Source organism: Pteropus vampyrus, unplaced genomic scaffold (genome assembly GCF_000151845.1).
Source record: "Pteropus vampyrus isolate Shadow unplaced genomic scaffold, Pvam_2.0 Scaffold23, whole genome shotgun sequence".
NCBI classification, from domain to species: Eukaryota; Metazoa; Chordata; class Mammalia; order Chiroptera; family Pteropodidae; genus Pteropus; species Pteropus vampyrus.
In genome coordinates, this window is record NW_011888804.1 from 11,262,151 (window position 1) to 11,279,065 (window position 16,915).

The window sequence follows — 16,915 nt, forward strand, 5'->3', positions numbered from 1 at the left end:
CCTGGGAAGGGTGAGTCTGGACAGCTGCCAGGCTGCAGAGACACCAGGATTCCCAGCATAGGTCAACCGCGGCCGCCCAAGTGAAAGCTAGGGCTATGGCGCCCCCTGATGTTTGATACTGAAAGCACCGCTGCCCGGCTCAGGGAAGGGAGGGCCTAGCCCCTTCTGCTGGGGCTTAGAGTGAAGAAATGTTTGACATGGGCTTGCCCTACGCGCCCCTCCCACCCGCCAGGCTGTCCATCTTTCCTCCTGGTGGCTCCATTTCACACAGGATGCTAAGGCCCAGGGAGTTGGGAGCCAGCCCCTCAAGACTGCCCAGAGCCTGGTGCTGTGGCTCCCATTTATTGTACTGCTTTGACGCTCAAAAGGGAACGAAGCACAATCCTCAAAGTCCTGACGGGCATCGCATCCCTGGGTTGCCCGTCAGCCTCATCCGCCCTGAACACTCAGTAACCAGCAGGCTCCCCGCCTTTCCTGGAGTCCGAGGCGGCCGCCCAGCCACTGGCCGTGCGGACAATGGCCTGCACTACAGCGATGAAGGTGGATGTAACCTGGGTTTGGTGGTGCCGGGTCTCCAGGGCCGTAGTCACCGCCTGAGGGTGGAAGGGGAGAGGGAGGCCTCAGGGGGACCCAAGACGCCCTCTGAACCACACCTGTGTGGTCACAGGCTTCAGAGACCCAGATGATGCCATTTCTAGCCGAGTGGCCAGGAAGTGTAAGTTGGGGGCAGCTGGGCCTGTTGGGTCTCATTGAAGCAGGTGGCCTGGCCCTCACTGCAAAGGGGCTCAAGATGGCCCAGGAAGTGGGTGTGAGGATCGCCTGCTCCAGGCAGAGGCCACCAGCCATCATCTACTCCATGACTCAGGAGATCCAGACCTCAATCCCAGGATGCCCAGTGGGTCCCCCCCGTGACTCAGTTTCCCCACCTCCCGCATACCTGGTCAATGTCTCCCTCCACCACTGTGACGTTGGGCAGAAGCTGGTCGTGTAGCCGAGGCTCTTCTACTGCCTTCTTCACATCGTAGCCGAACCACAGGCTGTGGATGATGGCCTGCGGCGGGGGGGTGGGGGGAGAAGTGGGGTAGATGGGGTCAGCATGGCCCAGAGGCAGGGGCTGGGGAGACAGGTGGGTGGCACATACCAACGCAGTGGCTGTGGTGATCTGTGTGCCCCCAGAGGCACCCACCACCATGCGGACCTGGCCGTCGCTGTCCACAATGATAGCCGGGCACATGGATGAGACTGGCTGCTTCCCTGAGGTCGGTGGGCAATAGGGGACAGAGATGCTGGTCAGCTGCCTGTGCTTGGGACACCAGCTCCCTCCCCACGCAAGCCCTCCACCCCACACCTGGAATGATAAAGTTGGCCGGTGAGGGGGGCACCCCAAACTCGTTGATGATGTTAGGGGAACTGAAGTCATCCATCTCATCGTTGAACAGGATCCCGCTGACCGGTGATAGCACCTTGGAACCAAAGCTACAGACCAGCTGGGTCAGACAGCTGTGCCCTGCCCAACCTTGCCTGGCCCCACCAGGTCCCCACCCAACCACCAAATCTCCAGCTTATACCCTGTGAGGTCCAGTGTAAATGCTCTACTAAGGTGGAGCCTCGATTTCCCATTATGAGAGGGACTGATGGAGTCCCGCTTCTGGGACATGGGGGCAGCCCTGGCCCACCCAGGCCACCCACCAGCCCCTACTAGAGGTTGATGGTACTGGTGGCCGACACAGCGCTGCCATCCTCTGCAACCACAGACAAGTGGGCGGTGCCCCCGTCGTCCCGTGTGTAGAACTCAGGCTCATAGTAGGAAACCGGATGAGTGGTGTCGTCGGAGATCCGGGCCCGGAGTTGGGCAGCAAAGAACTCGGAGCTCATGTTTCGAACCACCTGCCGAGACCCCAGAGCTGGCCTGAGGAGGTGAGGGGTAGGGGGCACGGGCTTGTGCAAGCAGCTCTCAAGAAGCCCCGACCATGGGTCTGACCACAAGCCTCCTGCACCCTAAACGTCAGGTGGCCTGTCTGACTCCCTCTCTCCAGCTTCTGTCTCTGTTGCAGTCCAGCAACTCTGAATGTCTGTCTGTCCATTCTCCAAACCCCCACACTCTCAGCATTCATTCAGTCATGGAGCTTGTGCTGCATGCCTGGCATTGGGGGATCAGCAATGCAGGAACAGACGTGCAGGTCCCCACGATCATGGCAGGGAAGACAAAGGCAAGCGGGGACGTGCAGGAAAGAACAAGTAAGGGTGGTGGAGAGGGACAGGGTAGGGGCAGAGTGGTCAAGGAGGGCTTCTAAGAGGAAATGACATCTGAAAAGAGCCCTGAATGAGGCCTGGATGGCAACTACAAGGCCCTGAAGGACACTTGTGAGCAACAGGCAGACAGTGAGTTGAGTTAGGGAGACAGGAGGTTGAAGATGTCGGCAGGGGCCGATCCCATAAACCCCATTAAGACTTCAGCTTTTGCTCTGAGCCACCTGGATTTGTGGCAGAGGCGAGAGCACGCCATGGGTGTTTGCAGAGGATCCCTCTGGAGGCCATGTTGAGGAAAAGGGGAAAATCCAATGGGGAGGCTATGACATGAGCTGGAGAGAGGAGGTGGCTCACCCAGGTGAGAGAAAGAACTGCGAACGGCCCGGAAGTCTGCAGTCCAGAGTGGCCCTTACCTGGGGAGGTGAGTACTGTGGAAGAGACAGTTTCAGAGACAGTAGGAGCTTGATTTTAGACAGATGCTCACTGGACACTGTCTCAGGTGGGTGGTGAACCTGGGTGTCGAGTTTCATGGGCAAGATCGGGTTGAGGAATGAATGGGGAGATGGCTGTTTTAGGCCATGAGCCTGGGTGGGCAGACAGAGAGGATGGACAGGCACAGAGAAGAGAGGAGGAAAGGAAGGAGGGGCGGGCGAGGATGGCCCCTGGGCGCCTAGCAGAGGAAATGCCTCCAGAAGCTTCCAGTAACATCCTTCGGACTAACTGACCAATCCAAGGGGAAAACATTCAGCCTGAATTGACTCCAGAGGAAACAAAGTCAAATCCAGGATGTGGAAGATTCTGCAAAACAACTGCCCTGGGCTTTAACAATCAGCAAGACAACATCCGGCCGTTGTAGGGAAGGAGACTAGAGAGACAGAGCATCAACTGCCAGCGTGAGCCCCAGGGGCCCTGGGCCTAAACTCACGGGATCCTCAGGGAAATCTCAACACGGGCTCTAATAGGTCATGTGCCTCGATGTCAGTGTGTGGAAGTTTTCACTCAAGAAATACAACCGGGAAGTGTGATATCTGTAACTTTCTGTCCACTGACTCAGAGAAAAACACAAATATTGATGGCAGAAGCCAATGGGAGAGGGCTCCAGAGAGGACAGAGGAGACGGATGTCGCTGAGGGCAGCAGAGGGAGGGTTTGGGAACAACAGCTCGCTTCTCTCAGGAACGATCCACCAGAAAGGAGGAACGGTAATACAACAGGCAGAGCAGTGTTGTAGGAAGGATGAGCCTTAGCCAGAAGGGAGGGCAGTGTTGTAGGAAGGATGAGCCTTAGCCAGAAGGGGGGCCCAATGCAGTGGCTTCTGTCACCTCAGGAATACAGGATGCCAGTTCATTGGCTGCGGTGGGTAATGGGGGTGCAAAATGGTCACTGGAAAAGAGAAAAGACCTGAGAGACCAGAGGGGAAGCCCCGCCCAGGAAGGCCAGGCCAGGGTGAGGGGTCTGCAGGTCTATTCTAGAATGCGAGGATACAAGTAGGTAAAGAGGGACGTGACGGGGGTCACAGTGGAGGCCCAGCCTGGAGCAAGGGCAGCCGTTGGTGAGTGGGTCGGGCAGTGCAGCACCTGGGCAGCTCCCGGGTGTGACCAGGAAGCTGGTGGCCAAGACCTCTAGCCACCTAGAATGCTGGTCCCCTCCCCTTCACCCATCCTTCTCATTAACCCTGAGGGCTGCGATGCCCCCATGCATTCCTCACCCCGGCACTGACCAGAACTTTCTAGGCTGAGAGCACAGCACATGCAAAGGCCCTGAGGTAGGAGTGTGGTGAGGGGAAGTGGGGGACTAATTACTCATTGTCGAGTCTGTTACACTGTGAGCTCCATGAACCCCAGACTTGGAGTCACCAGTCCATCCCAGCACATAGCAGGCCCGCCACCAAAGTCGGTGGGAATGGATACATAAAGCAAGCAGGAGGCTTTATTAATCCATAGAGGGTCTCGGGGAACCCTCCTGACACCTCCACGGCAGGCCCCTTGCCCATCTTGAGCCAGCCCCGGTTCCTTACCTCAGTCATATCGACAAACTTGGGGTCCCCAAGCAGGGTCCTCTTGGCGTAGGCAAACCGGAATGCCTCCACGATACGGTGGTAAGTCAGGCCCTTCTGCTCAGGTGTCTCCACGCTTGCTCTGGAGAAGTTGTACCCTGGCAGGGCAGAACTAGGTATCCGTCGGCAACCCCAGGGCCCGCAGGACATGCCAGCTCAGCCGAGACAGCTGGGTGCCCAGGGTTGACTCACACCTCCCTGAACCAAATGGCCCACCTTAAGAAGGGGAACATTTAATAACCAGCAGCTGTCGCTATTTCAGAGGGAAAGGGACCCCCAGGGCCCGGGGCTTCTTCATCCAGCCAGAGCGCACAGATGAACTTCTGGCATTTGGTGCCTGGGGCAAGCCAGACTTTGTTGCCCCTGAGCCCCACCCCTAGGACACTGATCCCCACCTCGCTTCCCCAAACACTCCCTCTGCTCCAGTCAGTCACCCGTCAGAGCCTGACCACTCAGCACTGCCCCCTGCAGGGCCATGGTACGTGGCTCACCTTTGAGGATGTTGAGGATGAGGGCCAGCACAGGCCCACTGAGGGGGGCACTGGGCGCATAGAGCCGGGCGTCCCCAAAGCTGATGTTCAGCGGGTGTTCGATCAGCTCAGCACGGTAGTTGTTCAGGTCCCTGGCTGTCACAATGCCCCCTGAAATGAGTCAGGACCTCAGTGAGGGGTAGGGGGGCAGGATGAGACATGGGGATGGGGCTGTACTATTGGGGGGCAGGCCTGCCATTTGGGGATGATGAGGCCACACCATTAAAGGGTGACCCTGCCCACCCTGGAGGGCACGTCCCCTCCACCTCCACACTGGCCCATTCCCCACACCCTCTGTTCTCCCCGACAGTGCCACCTCCCCACAGCCAAGCCCAGGCCGGCTGCCCCCGATCTGCTTGCCCACTAGCCTCCCAGGTGGCCAGCTCTCCTCTTGGCAGCCAGAGGGTCTTCTCTAAATAGAAAATATCTGCTCCCATTTCACCCCTGCTCAGCCCAGTCCTCCTGTGACTAATGAGTGGCTGGATGGAGGTTCTTAATTCTCCAAGGCCCCAGACAGACGAGTATTTACAAGCTAATTTCTGGCATCATAAATGTCAACATGCCAGTCACCCTCCTCTGGTGACATCCCGACAAAAAAACATGAAGAAGGCCACAGCTCAGGGAGGGAGAGGCAGCATCAGGCTCCGTCAGAACCTGCTCCACAAGGTTCTAACCATAGGACCCTGCAAGCAGCCCCTCCAATGTCTCTTTCACCAAGCCCATCCATGTCCCCTGTGGCCCTCCAGAGAATTAAAATCCCCCTCTGCATGCTTTAGTCAGTTCCCTCTGTCAGGAATACCCTTCCTCTCTCTGCCCGTATATAAAGTGCAACTTCATCTGCAACTCAGGCACTGTCTCCTCCAGGAAGTCCTCCCAGGTCTTTACTTCAGTGCTTCCTCAACCTTGGCTCCTGCCCACACCTATGTTTACCCCTGGGGGGTTTTCTCTCTTGAACTGCACCCTTTTTCTCAGCTTTAACTTAACCAGAAACTGTAGATCCATGGCCTGTCACTGACTGCAAACACATTTGTGACTCTCTCTGGCCAGGTGCTCCCTGAGGGCCCAGTGCCTAGCCCAGGCAGGATCCGAGGACCCCAGAACTCTGGACCCCAGCTCAGAATTCCCCTTGTAGAGTTCTTCGCCCCAGGTCCCTGAGTTTGCACACTCACCAGTCGCCTGGATATCCTTGACGATCTGAGCTGTGAGGCTCCCGTTATAGAAAGCCCGGGCACCCTCGGAGGCCAGAGTCTCGTACGTGTCAGCCAGCCGTGGCATGGTCACTCTGTCCCCCTCCCGCAGCACCTTCCCATCCCGGCAGAACACCTCACTGGGGCAGAGAGGCACCCGTGAGACAGGCAGGTGTCATGGACTTGGCCAGACAACCCCCACATCCACCCAACACAGAGAGACAAGAACAAAGGACAGTCAGAGCCTGTCCACAGGTAGGTGGCCCTGTCACTCGGAGTTCATCCTCCAGTGTCCAGCCAAGGCCTCCTAGAGTCCCTTGTGGCTCAGGGCACACAGGCCAGAACCCCAGGCACCAGGCTCAGAATGTGTCCCCACACTTGGTGGGGAGGGATTTTGACTTCTGGATACCAGCCGTCTAGGCACAGGTTCCTGAAAGTGCTCCATCAGCCAGTCGGGGCCCGCAGCGACTGGGGACGTGCCCGCCCTGACTGTGCCCCAGAGCAGGCCAGTGCCCACAGACATACCACAGGGAAGGATGCCGCTCAACGACAGCCTGGCTTCTCTTCAGGGCTGCCGCCAAGCCCTTTCCCACAGGGAAACCCTGGCGGGCTAGCTGGATGCTGGGCTGGAAAAGGCGCGCCCACGGCAGCCGCCCGTGCCGCTGATGTGCCAGCTCATAGCCACGGATCTCACCAGGAACGGCCACCGACAGCCCCCCTGTGGAGGGAGAGAGACACAGTCAGTGGCTCCAGACGGAGACATCAGGGCCTCTCTCAGGCAGCATCCCAGGTGCAATCCGCAGACAGGACCAGTGATGCTCAGGAAGCAAATGGATTGTTGAGGTCAGATCTGGACTCAGCAGCGAAGAGTGCAGATCGGCTAGGGATGTGTAGCAGCAGGGTAAGAGAGTATCGCACATGCTAGGTTTGTTTGTTTTTTCCACACATGCTAGGTTTTGCTGTCCCAGGTGTAGATCTCTGTCTCCACAGGTGCCACCGTATCTGAAATCCTGCGCCAGGCTCACAGGTGCAAAATGAGGCTGTAGGGAAGCCAGATCCATACCACCTCTCATTTGGAGCCTCCCAGGCCAAAAGACTTCTCATTCTAGGAGACTCAAGGGTCCCCCGTGCCAGAACCTGCCAGAGTTCCCAATGTAAGCCCAGGCCAGTCCCAAGGCAAGGGTCTCTCTTCTGTTGTCCCAACTGGGACCTGCGCCCAAATCCCTACTTGGTTCCCTCTCCGGGCCTCAGTTTCCCCATCCGAACATGAAGAGTTCTATCTTCCAGTTCTGAGCTTTGAGGAGCCCATGCTTCTACTGATCCCCCACCCCGGCTCCACTGCCCACAGTGTCCTTAGACGGACACTGACAGAGAGATTTGGCCCGCACGCCCAGGCACCTTCCTGCTTTCACCCCTGAGATGACGGGGTCATTTCGGCTACTCCCAGGATTGGAAGCCATAGCTCTAGAGCTGCCTCTCCCACCCTGAAATTGGGCAGGAGGTTTCAAGGGCCAGGCTGTTAAGACATCTGCATATCTCAGGTATGACACTCAGCACACAGTTTCTCCCACCTGAAATAAATGCTGCCATGACCTCAGGCCAACCAGACTCTCACACCACCCTGCTCCCTGAGGTCACCAGTGACTCCATGCTGCCAGATCAGAGCCCCACCCAGCCTCGTCTTACCTGGCCCCTTACTCTGTCCTCCCTCTTGAATTACTTCTGTGTCACACCCGCCTGGCTCTCCTCACATCTCCCCGCTCTCTCCTCTGTCTACACTCCCTCTCTTGCTGAACTCCCCCAGATCAGGGCTTCGGGTTCCATTTACATTCTGACAACCCCCAAATCTACTCTCCGGCCTGGCCTGCTCCCTGATGGCCAGATCCGAAGATATACGTATCCATTCAGAGAAAGCATCTCAAACTTAACACACCCAAAACCCAAATCCTGACTGTCACCCATCCCTCTCTCTGCCACACAGCCTGTCAGGGCCAGGTGCAGACTGGGGTCATGAACATGTCACACCCAACCCAACACACCCAACACGTCAGCAAATCCATAAGCTCCTCCTTCCATGTGTGTTTGGCACCAGCTACCAACCACCACCCTCATCTCCCTGATTATTGCCAAGACCTCCTGATCCATCACCGGCCAGGCAGGCAGCTTGCTCTCTGTTCTGTCAGACTTTGGCCAGAGCCACCCCTACCGCATCACACTTAAACACTCCAGGGAACACCTCTACCACCCTCAATAAGAGTCACAGTCTTCACACTGATCCAGGAGGTCCAACATGACCCGAGCCGTTCCATCTGACCCCATGTCCTCCTCCTCCCTCCAGATACTCCACCCCAGCCTCTGGATCTTTGCTGAGATGCCCCCTCCCTGACCAGGTCACCCTTGGGGAAGCTGAGCATCCTCTGGCTCTTCCTGCCTCTGTTTTCCCGGCAGCACGTGGCACACCTGCAGTCTGCTCAGCCTCTCCTCACCTGGAATGTCTATTGCCTTTGTTTCGGACCCTGGCTTGGGGAGAAAGCCCCTGACACTCTAGGAGGTACCCAATAAGTCCTAGTTAATAAATGAATTCCAAGCATCCAGAAGGTGCTAGGGCTATGAGATTCCAGCAATCTCACACTCTGATTTCATTTCTATACATTTTAAGTTTCCCACTGGGTAAAAATTCAAAGATTGTGAATGTTGAAGATGTCAAAGGGGCTACTCAAAGGGCCCCAACTTCCGAGGCAGAGGAGGGGATCAGACCTGCTGTGGCCCTGGGTGCCCTGCACCTCCTTCTCTTCAACCTTTTTTCCTGCGATCTGTTTGCGGGGTGTGTCGTGGGGGGCGGGGCGGGGCGGTGTCAGGAGCAGCGCCCCCTGGTGGCCACTGCCTTCTCCTCAGCTGCATGCAGAGTTGGAGAGCCTCCTCTTGGCTTATGATCAGATTAGAAAAGAGAGATTCCACGCCATACTCATCTCCACAAATGAACAAATGAATGAATGAATGAATAATTTGGATGTCTGTTAACAGGGCAGGGTTTAGACAGCATGCTTCGCCGCCACAGAGCTGCGTGACCTCGGCCACTTCGCATGACCTCTCTGGATCTCAGCATCTCTGCCTATAAAATGGGAACCAACACCGCACTCCCCCTACTAAATGTACAGGGAAAAGTCAAGGGTCTTGTCAGTGAAAATGGCTGAGCAGAGTGCTGGCTGTACTGTCCCCTGGTTTGGCAAGCTGTTCTAATAATAATTATTCTCTCCGTGTACTAGCACAGAGGGGCCTGAGCAAAAATAACAGAAGCTCTGTCCCTTTACCCTCGGTGATGATGGTCTTGACCATTCATTATGGAGCTGTTATGGGGCTGGGAAGGGAGAGGAGGGGTGGGCCAGAGCCATCCCTGACCTCAGATAGGGCTACGCTGAGACTTCCCGTCCCACACTCTGAGACTGCCCCTCACCTTCCTGCGACTGCTCTGAGCTGTTGAACATGTTGGTGGAGGCCGACGCAGGGGCTACCTCTCGGGCGTTGATGATCTCCACTTTTCCTGGAAGGAGAAGCAGTTGGGCAGTCCGGACCAACACCAACCTCTCACCCTGTGTTGTGTGAGCCCAGGGGCTACCCAGCTATGCTTGCCCCAGCCCAAGTCCCGCCTGAGGCAGCACCCTGTCATTTACCCCCCATCCCCGTGGGCACTCACGTGTGGTGCTATTGTAGATGGTGAGGAACACGCCGCCCCCGATGCCCATGCTGTGGGCGTTCATGAGCCCCACGCAGAGCAGGGCCGCGATGGCGGCGTCCACAGCCGAGCCGCCGTCCTGCAGCGCATCCCTGCCCACACCACGTAGAGCCAATGAGAACCTGCGGACGCCCCCACTCCACCGCGCCCTACCCGGCTGCCCACCGCGCCCCACCTGGCTGCCCTGACAGAAGCGAAATTTATAGGAGTTTTTGTTTTTCGCATGTCACTCGAAAACGGATGGGCTTATATATATTTTTTCTTTTTCAAGTCAACAGATGTATATACCTTGTATAACTGAAAAAAAAAAATCGTTGCTTTTTATTAATAACATTTTTCCCTGTTTCAATCTTTAAGTGAGAATTGATCTTTGTGTATAATGTGAGATAAGAGTCGAAAATAGTATCAAAGAGCAGAGTTTACACAAAGAGACAGACACCTTTAGAACTGAGAAAAGAGCCCAGCTGGACGCTGGGAGACCTGCACCCTGCTTTTGGGGTCAGTGTCCCCTTCTTTCCTGACTAGAGGCTGCTGAGAAGGTCCACGAAAAGGATGCCCCTTCTCTAGGCAACCTGTTTATAGGTGGAGAAACTGAATCTCAGAGGGGCGAGGGTCTCGGCCAGGTCCGCTTACAGCAGTTGTCCTCCAGGGCTTGTGTCCCCACACCCTGCCCCACTCACCTCCCGATCTCCGAGCACTGCTTGGCATCCGCGGCCACAGCTGCCCTAGAGTACACGTGATTGGGCAGCCTGGAGGTGAAGGACAGCCCGAGGCAGAGGCCAATGATGAGCACCAGGACCACAGCCACCAGGCCCAGCAACACGAACCGCCTCTTCATGATCTGTGGGCACGGGGTGGGGGTGGGGGGAGCAGGGTCAGGGCACTGTACCAGCCCATCACAGGGCGCACACAGCCCAAAGTCAAGCCGCAGAAATCTGCTGTGTCTCCTTCCTGTCGCCCTAAACACATGGGGGTCAGGTCACTTTCTCTGCCAGAAGAAGCTCCTGACTCCATCTCTGCCTTCCGAAATCCTCCCTGATTTTCCTAGGGACCCCATCTCCAACAGTGACCCCGCCTGGGAGCCCCCATATTTCACATGCCTCTGCTTCTGCAGGGCTTCGTCTGCCTCCTCCCAGTGACCGAGGTCTCCACTGCCAATAGGTTACTCTAGGAGGGACAAGTCTGGCCTGTTCCTTCTGTGTCGCCTACCTCAACCCAGAGCCCAGCAATGTCCATGGGTCCCCCAGAGTGGCCTGCCACAGTGTGGGGTTCAGCTTCTGTCATGCCCTCAAAGGGGGCACCCACGGTCTCCTCCTGAAATCATCAGATCAGATGCTACAGGGTAAGGGCCTACTTTCCTCAGGGGATGGGAGCCTTGATCCTTGCCTGGGGAGGTGGCCACAGAAGCGGGGAGAGTTTGGCTAAAATAGCTGGCAAAATAACTGGGATCTCTCTCATTCACTGCAGAAGCCTGTGACCTCAGAATCTGCTCCAGAGTGACACCCCGACCGCAGCCTCCTCATGCCCTTGGAGAGGGCGTACCTGAAGCAGGCCCAGCCCTTCCCAAGGAGCTCTGTGAGGTTTCTCTGCTTCCAGACGAGCTCTAGAGTCAAAGAGGAGCCCGTCACCTGCTCACATGTTGTCACGAATTCTCCCAGGCAGAGCCGAGAGAGGGTTTGCACAGAGCAGGGCAGGGAGCGGCAAGGGCATTCCTGCACAAGGCCAGGGCTTGGTGGGGAGCACGTGGAGGTAGTGAAGCTGAGCTGAGGGGACAGGGACAGTGGGCCCCAGAGCCAGCCTGCCCCATAGGAGCCTGGACTCGCCCCTCACCCGCTGTGGGGCCTTGGACAAGTCACTGACCATCTGTCCTTTGGGAATGCCATAGGCACCCCACTTGGGGATGTTTAAGTGGAAGATGAAGTGGGTTGGAAAATATGAAATGCTAGGTAAATGTTGGTTACACTGGGCTATTCTGGGTGCACTCTGGGGGCCTGCCTGTGGCAGCGGGAAGCTGGTGAGCCTCTTGCTCACTTATTTTCCTGGTAACTGCCTTCCAGGCTGTCCAGAGAGGAAGGGCTGGCTTAAGTCCTGGCTTGGGGACTCCTGGCAGTGGAAGCAGGAGATAGGTGTGACCCCAACAGGGAAAGAGAGGTGTGGTGACAGAAGCAGGGGTCTCTTTCTCCCAGACTCAGTTCCCTCCAAAGGGTGGGCGTCTAGGCAAGCCCCAAGCTCACCTTGTCCTTATTCAGAGGAATGCCGGGGCAAGAGGTAGCGTCCCAGGGATGGTCTAAGAATGGAGCCCCGCCCCACTGTCAGCATGAAAGAACTTTCCCCTCCCCAGCTCAGGGGGCTGTCACACAGCAAACTACCACCCCACGTCCCCAGGAGGATTCGAGTCAGCCCTTCCTCCTCACCTTGACCGAATCCAGGCCCCACCATTTCTGGCTGGACTCCACAAAGCTCCCTCCCTACTCTTCAGTCTTCTGAAAAGCAGCCAGAGGGCTCTCTCCAAAGTGTTGACCAGGCCCCGCCCCTTGCCGGTGCCCCTGGGGGCAGTCCATGCCTTCTGCCCACCATCTCTGCCAGGCCTGACAGCCCTCGGAGCATACCTTGGACCCTGGCAAGGAGGCCAGTCAAAGTTAAGGGCCGCTGTTGGAGACAGCTGTGCTGGGAGGTCTGCGGAAGCTTAAGAGCTGGCCCGCCTGCTGAGTGGGTTCCAGACACAGAACTTTCCCATCACATTCAGTGGAGCAGGGCTGGGCCGGACAGGGGCCAGTGCCCTTCTTTTCTGGCACAGGCACAGCTCCAGCCACCAAGGAAGACTCCCAGTCCCGTCAACTGGGGCCGGCCATGTTGGGCACCTAGGGGGTTTTGGCCTCATTTCTTCTGGGCTTGGGGGCATCCTCAGGGCCCTTCTCTCTCCCCTCAGGTCCCTGCGGTGACCTAGCCATGGCTTCCTAAGGTCCACACTTCAGCCTCCCCTGTCCATCCATTTGTCTTTCCATCCACCCACCCAAGGGCCTAAGTGGGCTCCCCAAGGGACAGGGGGCACCCAATGAGGCTCGGATTGCCAGGGCGTGTGGGGAGGATGCAGGCAGCACTGATGCCCATCCTCTCCTCCTTAAGCAGGGCGGCAAAGGAGGCCTGGCTCAGCCCCCGACAGGCGGATACATCTAGCCTTGCGGAAGACACCCCGCTGGGGGACTGGCCTTCCGTTTCCCACTCCCCCACCTCATGTTTTTCTCTAAGATTCACTGAACAGTGTCCAAGCCCAGAGGCCTGGCTCCCACCCAAATCAGTATCAGGAGGGGAAACTGAGGCCAGAGAACGGATAGGGCACAGTGCCTGGCCTCGAACCACAGCCCAACTCCTCGTAACTCTGGTGCACTTACCTGAGGCCCAGAGGCATCAGGGGTCCAGGAAAGCCCCAGGAAAGCCCGTTCCTCAGAAGACAGCTCTGGGCTGGGGCACAGCAGGGGAGGAGAAGGCAGATTTGTCTGCCTGGGAAAGTCTCAGCCACAGCACCACCGGCCTCCCCAGTCCCAGGGAATGCTGGGAGGTCTAAGGGACCTCAGGAGCCAGAGCCACGCCTGCGGCCCCTACAGAGCTCCTCAGGGGGCCTCTGAACTCGGACTGAGATCTGGGGATTGGCACCTCCAGGGAGGAACAGAGGCAGGAGGGACAGGGGAACTCACGTGCTCACCTAGTCCCAGAGGAGGCACCCAGCATCCCCGGGGGGAAGTTGAAGGCATTTGAGTAGGGTGGAGAGCAGGAGGTCCTCCAAGGAAGGTCCAACCAAGCAGGGAGAATGGTTGGACATATGGGCAACGAGAAGGTGCAGTGACTCGGCCTGTCACCAAGCGACAGTGTGACCCCCCAACAGGGAAGGAGAAGTGTGGTGACAGAGGCAGGGGTTCCCCCTCTCTAAGACTCAGTCCCCTCCAAAGGGTGGAGCCCACTCTGAGCCCCTCCAGGGAGCCCCAGGCTGGATCCCCCACTGGCGAACCCTGTCCCTGTTCAGAGTCTGAACTTCAGGGCTAGATACAGCGCCCCAGAGATGGTTCCTGCGGCAGTGAAGCAGGGGTGCCACCAGTACCAGACCAGAACCCAGACCTGGGAGGCCTCATGACAACCCACATCCCTCAGAATCGAAGGGAGCCTCTCAGGAACATGGCCTGGGGCCTCGGGTCAGGACCGATTCCGCCACCTATCCAAAAATATTATCATCTCACATCCAAAGAACTGCCTGAACAGTCTTTAAAGACAGGGCTCAGAGAATGCCAGAGCTGGTCCAAAGTCACAGAGACCAGCAGTGCAGGCCTGGCTACCCGCACCTGCTCCCAAGTTGCTGCATGTCCTTGACCAGCCCACCACAGAGGTCCTGAGTCAGGAGCTGCTCTGGTCTAGCCCAGGGGACTCTGGACACTGCTCCCCATTCCCCCACGCCCTTTATCTGCTAAAGACAAAGACAATCATCAGCTGCTCCTTGAGTCATGGCTCCCACCCGGCTCCTTGGCCGGCTGTGTCTAGGCTGCCCAGGAGCCCCTGCAGCCCCCATCTCTAACACCTAATTCACAACCATCCTGTAAGGCTGTGCCATCTGACAGGAGACACAGAGGTTGACCAGATATTGCTGCCGGCCCTGAGTCACGCAGCCAGAGCAGACCTTGTTCTGTCATCTACTGCCCTTGAGCAGGCTGGAGATGCTGTAACAGAACAATCTGCCTGGGCATCACGGCAGCTACAGACCAGAGGGACTGGGAAGATGGATAGGGAAGGAGCCAAGGACCAAGGCCCAGGACCCATCCCTGGAGGCTGGACTCCAGCCAGGACCATTAGGAGACTGGCCCCGCCTGAGTGGCTGCATAACAGGGCAGTCAGCTGGGAGGGGTCTGTCACTAGCCTGCACCTACTCGGCAGTTTTCTCTGCCTGGGATGGCGTGAGACATGGCAGTATCGGCAGCAGCAGGAAGATAAGAAGAATGTCTGAGTGGGCAGAGGATGGCCCGGCCCCCACAGGTAACCCCAACAGGAAAACCCTGGGCACAGAGTGCTGCCTGTGATGGGGCACAGTCATCTGCACCTAACAGCAGCTGCAGGTTTCAGAGAGGGGGGACAGGAGCGAAGGCAGCTCATCAAAAGTCAAAAGAGCCATGATGTGCAGAAAGATATGTCAAGTGTGTCACATTCTGTCCCAGTCAGCCTCCTACTCCCTACAAGCAAAGAGGGGACCTGGGGGGAGTGGGTCTAGGCTGGAGGTCTCCTCTAGACCCTATGTCTCCTGTCCTAGACACAAAAGGTGGTGAGTTCCCCACCCCAAGATACTGACTCTGCCATTAGTACTACCTCCTCCCAACACACTCACACACACCGAGGCTTAATCTAGGCTGAGCAAAGCGGGTTCCCAAGACACAGCAGAGAAGAGTATTAAGGAGGAAGATGGAGCAGCCAGCCTGGAGTTTCTCTGTTAATCTTCCTCCAATCCAGCCCCATGGCTTTGTCATCACAAGCCCGGAGCCACAGGGTTGAAAATGAGGCACCACTCCAAACCCATTCATAGACAGGAAACAGAGGCTTAGGTAGAAGCAGCTTGGTCAAGGTCAGCCAGCCCCAAGAGCCATATGGACTGACAGGTGAACCCGGAACCCACCCTCCTTGCCCCAGCCCATGGTGAGGAGACACCTCCCTTGGGTATGAGAACACAGCTCTCAGCTGCTTCCTGAGCCCCGTCCACACCCCTGGACTAGAAACTTATCAGAATCGGGATCTCTCTCTCCTTCTCTGCCTACCCTAGGGTGATAAGATTGAGAATTAGATACAGGCTTTCTCCCAAGACTTGATAACCAAGATCTTCCAGAAACCTGTTGAAATTTGAATAATCACAGAGTGGCGCGTGCCCCCTAGAGCTATGCAATGACCCTTACACTACTGACCCTGCTCCACCTCCACTAGGCCACAAGCCAGAGCCCCAGAGGGGCATGGCCCGAGGACACAGCGTCTTAGCCCCTCACGGCTCCGGCTCCACTCCAGACCTGACCCCCCAGTGAGTCCCCCACCCCAGGCTGCCAGGTTCTTTGGGGCCTCAGTTTCTCCATGCTGCACTCTTCTGTCTTAATTCCAAGAGTCCACTTCTTAGGTGCCATGGTTTCTTCAGAGAAGTTAGGTGGCTCCCTCCACCTGGCTTTCCTCCACCTACCCCACACCTGTGGCAGAGTGAGCCAGAAAGCCTGGACAGGCAGTCTCAAACTCACTTACCAGACAAGAAACAGAGGCTCCCAACCCAGACCTTGTTAAAGAGCATGGGGCTTTGCACACCTATGTGATCCCTCCACTATATCCATCCACATGTGCCCTGCCCCTGTCACTCCGAAGGGCAGCCCACTCCCATCACTCAGGAACATAAACTCATGCCCAGAGAGGAAGAGGGGGACCCCCAGAGTGTGGCCACCACATGGCAGAGCTGGGACTAGAACCTAGGACTCCAAACATTCCCCAAAGGCCCCAGACCCAAGCTTCCCCCACCTATGATGCCCAGCAGCTGAGAGAGGGTAAGCCACACTTTGGGATCACACAGCACCGGGGTACAGCCAGACCCTGTTCCATCCCAGCTCACCTGGCTCCAGGGCTGGTCCTCCTGCTGCACTCCAGCACAGAACTGAGTCCCCAGGGACTAGCTGTGACCCAGCTCCTCCCCTCTCTCCCGGTGCTGGCCTAGGGCGGAGGAAGGCTTTAAAGGCACAGGAACCTTTCCAGGTGGGAAGAAAGTTGGCTCCTGGTCCTGTCCCCACAGCTGTGTGACCTGGAACAGCTGTGGGCCTCTCTAAGCCCAGTGGGGTCCCAAACCCTGAATGAGAGACCTGAGCTTTGAGGGCCTCAGTGGGGCTAAGTAAGGCTGGGTTTCAAGCAGAGGCAGGTCCCCTGAGAGGAGGTGAGCTCCCCACAACTTACAATGTCCAAGGAGGGGTTACACAGCACTGGGGTGCAGCCACAATATATCTGCACCAGCATGGGTTTAGAGTGTAAGCATCTGAGACCTCACCAGGCATGAGGAGCCTAAGATTCTCTCTACAAGCATGCCTTCTCCCTGACCCTCAGGGCTGTAGGTGGGGTATCTATAGGCTGTCACTCCAAGGACCATGGTCACCAGGGTTGAAGGAAGT

General features: G+C 57.2%; 1 protein-coding gene across 3 annotated transcripts; it reads right to left on the reverse strand.

The window, feature by feature from the left end:
* Nucleotides 1–282: 282 nt before the first annotated feature.
* Nucleotides 283–16,439, reverse strand: GGT1 (gamma-glutamyltransferase 1). Of its 3 annotated transcripts, XM_011356002.2 has the most exons (13): nt 16,369–16,439; nt 10,436–10,596; nt 9,717–9,847; nt 9,477–9,563; nt 6,548–6,740; nt 6,005–6,162; nt 4,797–4,946; nt 4,267–4,403; nt 1,700–1,887; nt 1,349–1,476; nt 1,142–1,254; nt 938–1,051; nt 283–593 (listed from the first exon to the last, which is right to left on the reverse strand). In XM_011356002.2, the coding sequence occupies exons 2-13, from the start codon at nt 10,591–10,593 to the stop codon at nt 447–449; spliced, it is 1,704 nt and encodes a 567-aa protein (XP_011354304.1). In that variant the 5' UTR covers nt 10,594–10,596; nt 16,369–16,439; the 3' UTR covers nt 283–446. The 3 variants fall into 3 exon arrangements, with proteins under 3 accessions (XP_011354304.1, XP_023384075.1, XP_023384076.1); XM_023528307.1 differs by having other exon boundaries at nt 938–1,254; XM_023528308.1 differs by lacking the exons at nt 6,005–6,162; nt 6,548–6,740; nt 9,477–9,563; ... (1 more) ...; nt 10,436–10,596; nt 16,369–16,439 and having other exon boundaries at nt 938–1,254; nt 4,267–4,405; nt 4,800–4,913.
* Nucleotides 16,440–16,915: the final 476 nt, after the last annotated feature.

Coding starts and splice junctions, on each gene's coding strand:
- GGT1 (XM_023528307.1), bottom strand. CDS start 10,593: ATGAAGAGGCGGTTCGTGTTGCTGGGCCTGGTGGCTGTGGTCCTGGTG. Junction 6,741..9,476: donor CTCAGAGCAGTCGCAGGAAG/GTGAGGGGCAGT, acceptor CTCCCTCCACAG/GGGGGCTGTCGGTGGCCGTT. Junction 1,477..1,699: donor ACCAGTACCATCAACCTCTA/GTAGGGGCTGGT, acceptor GCTGGTCTGTAG/CTTTGGTTCCAAGGTGCTAT.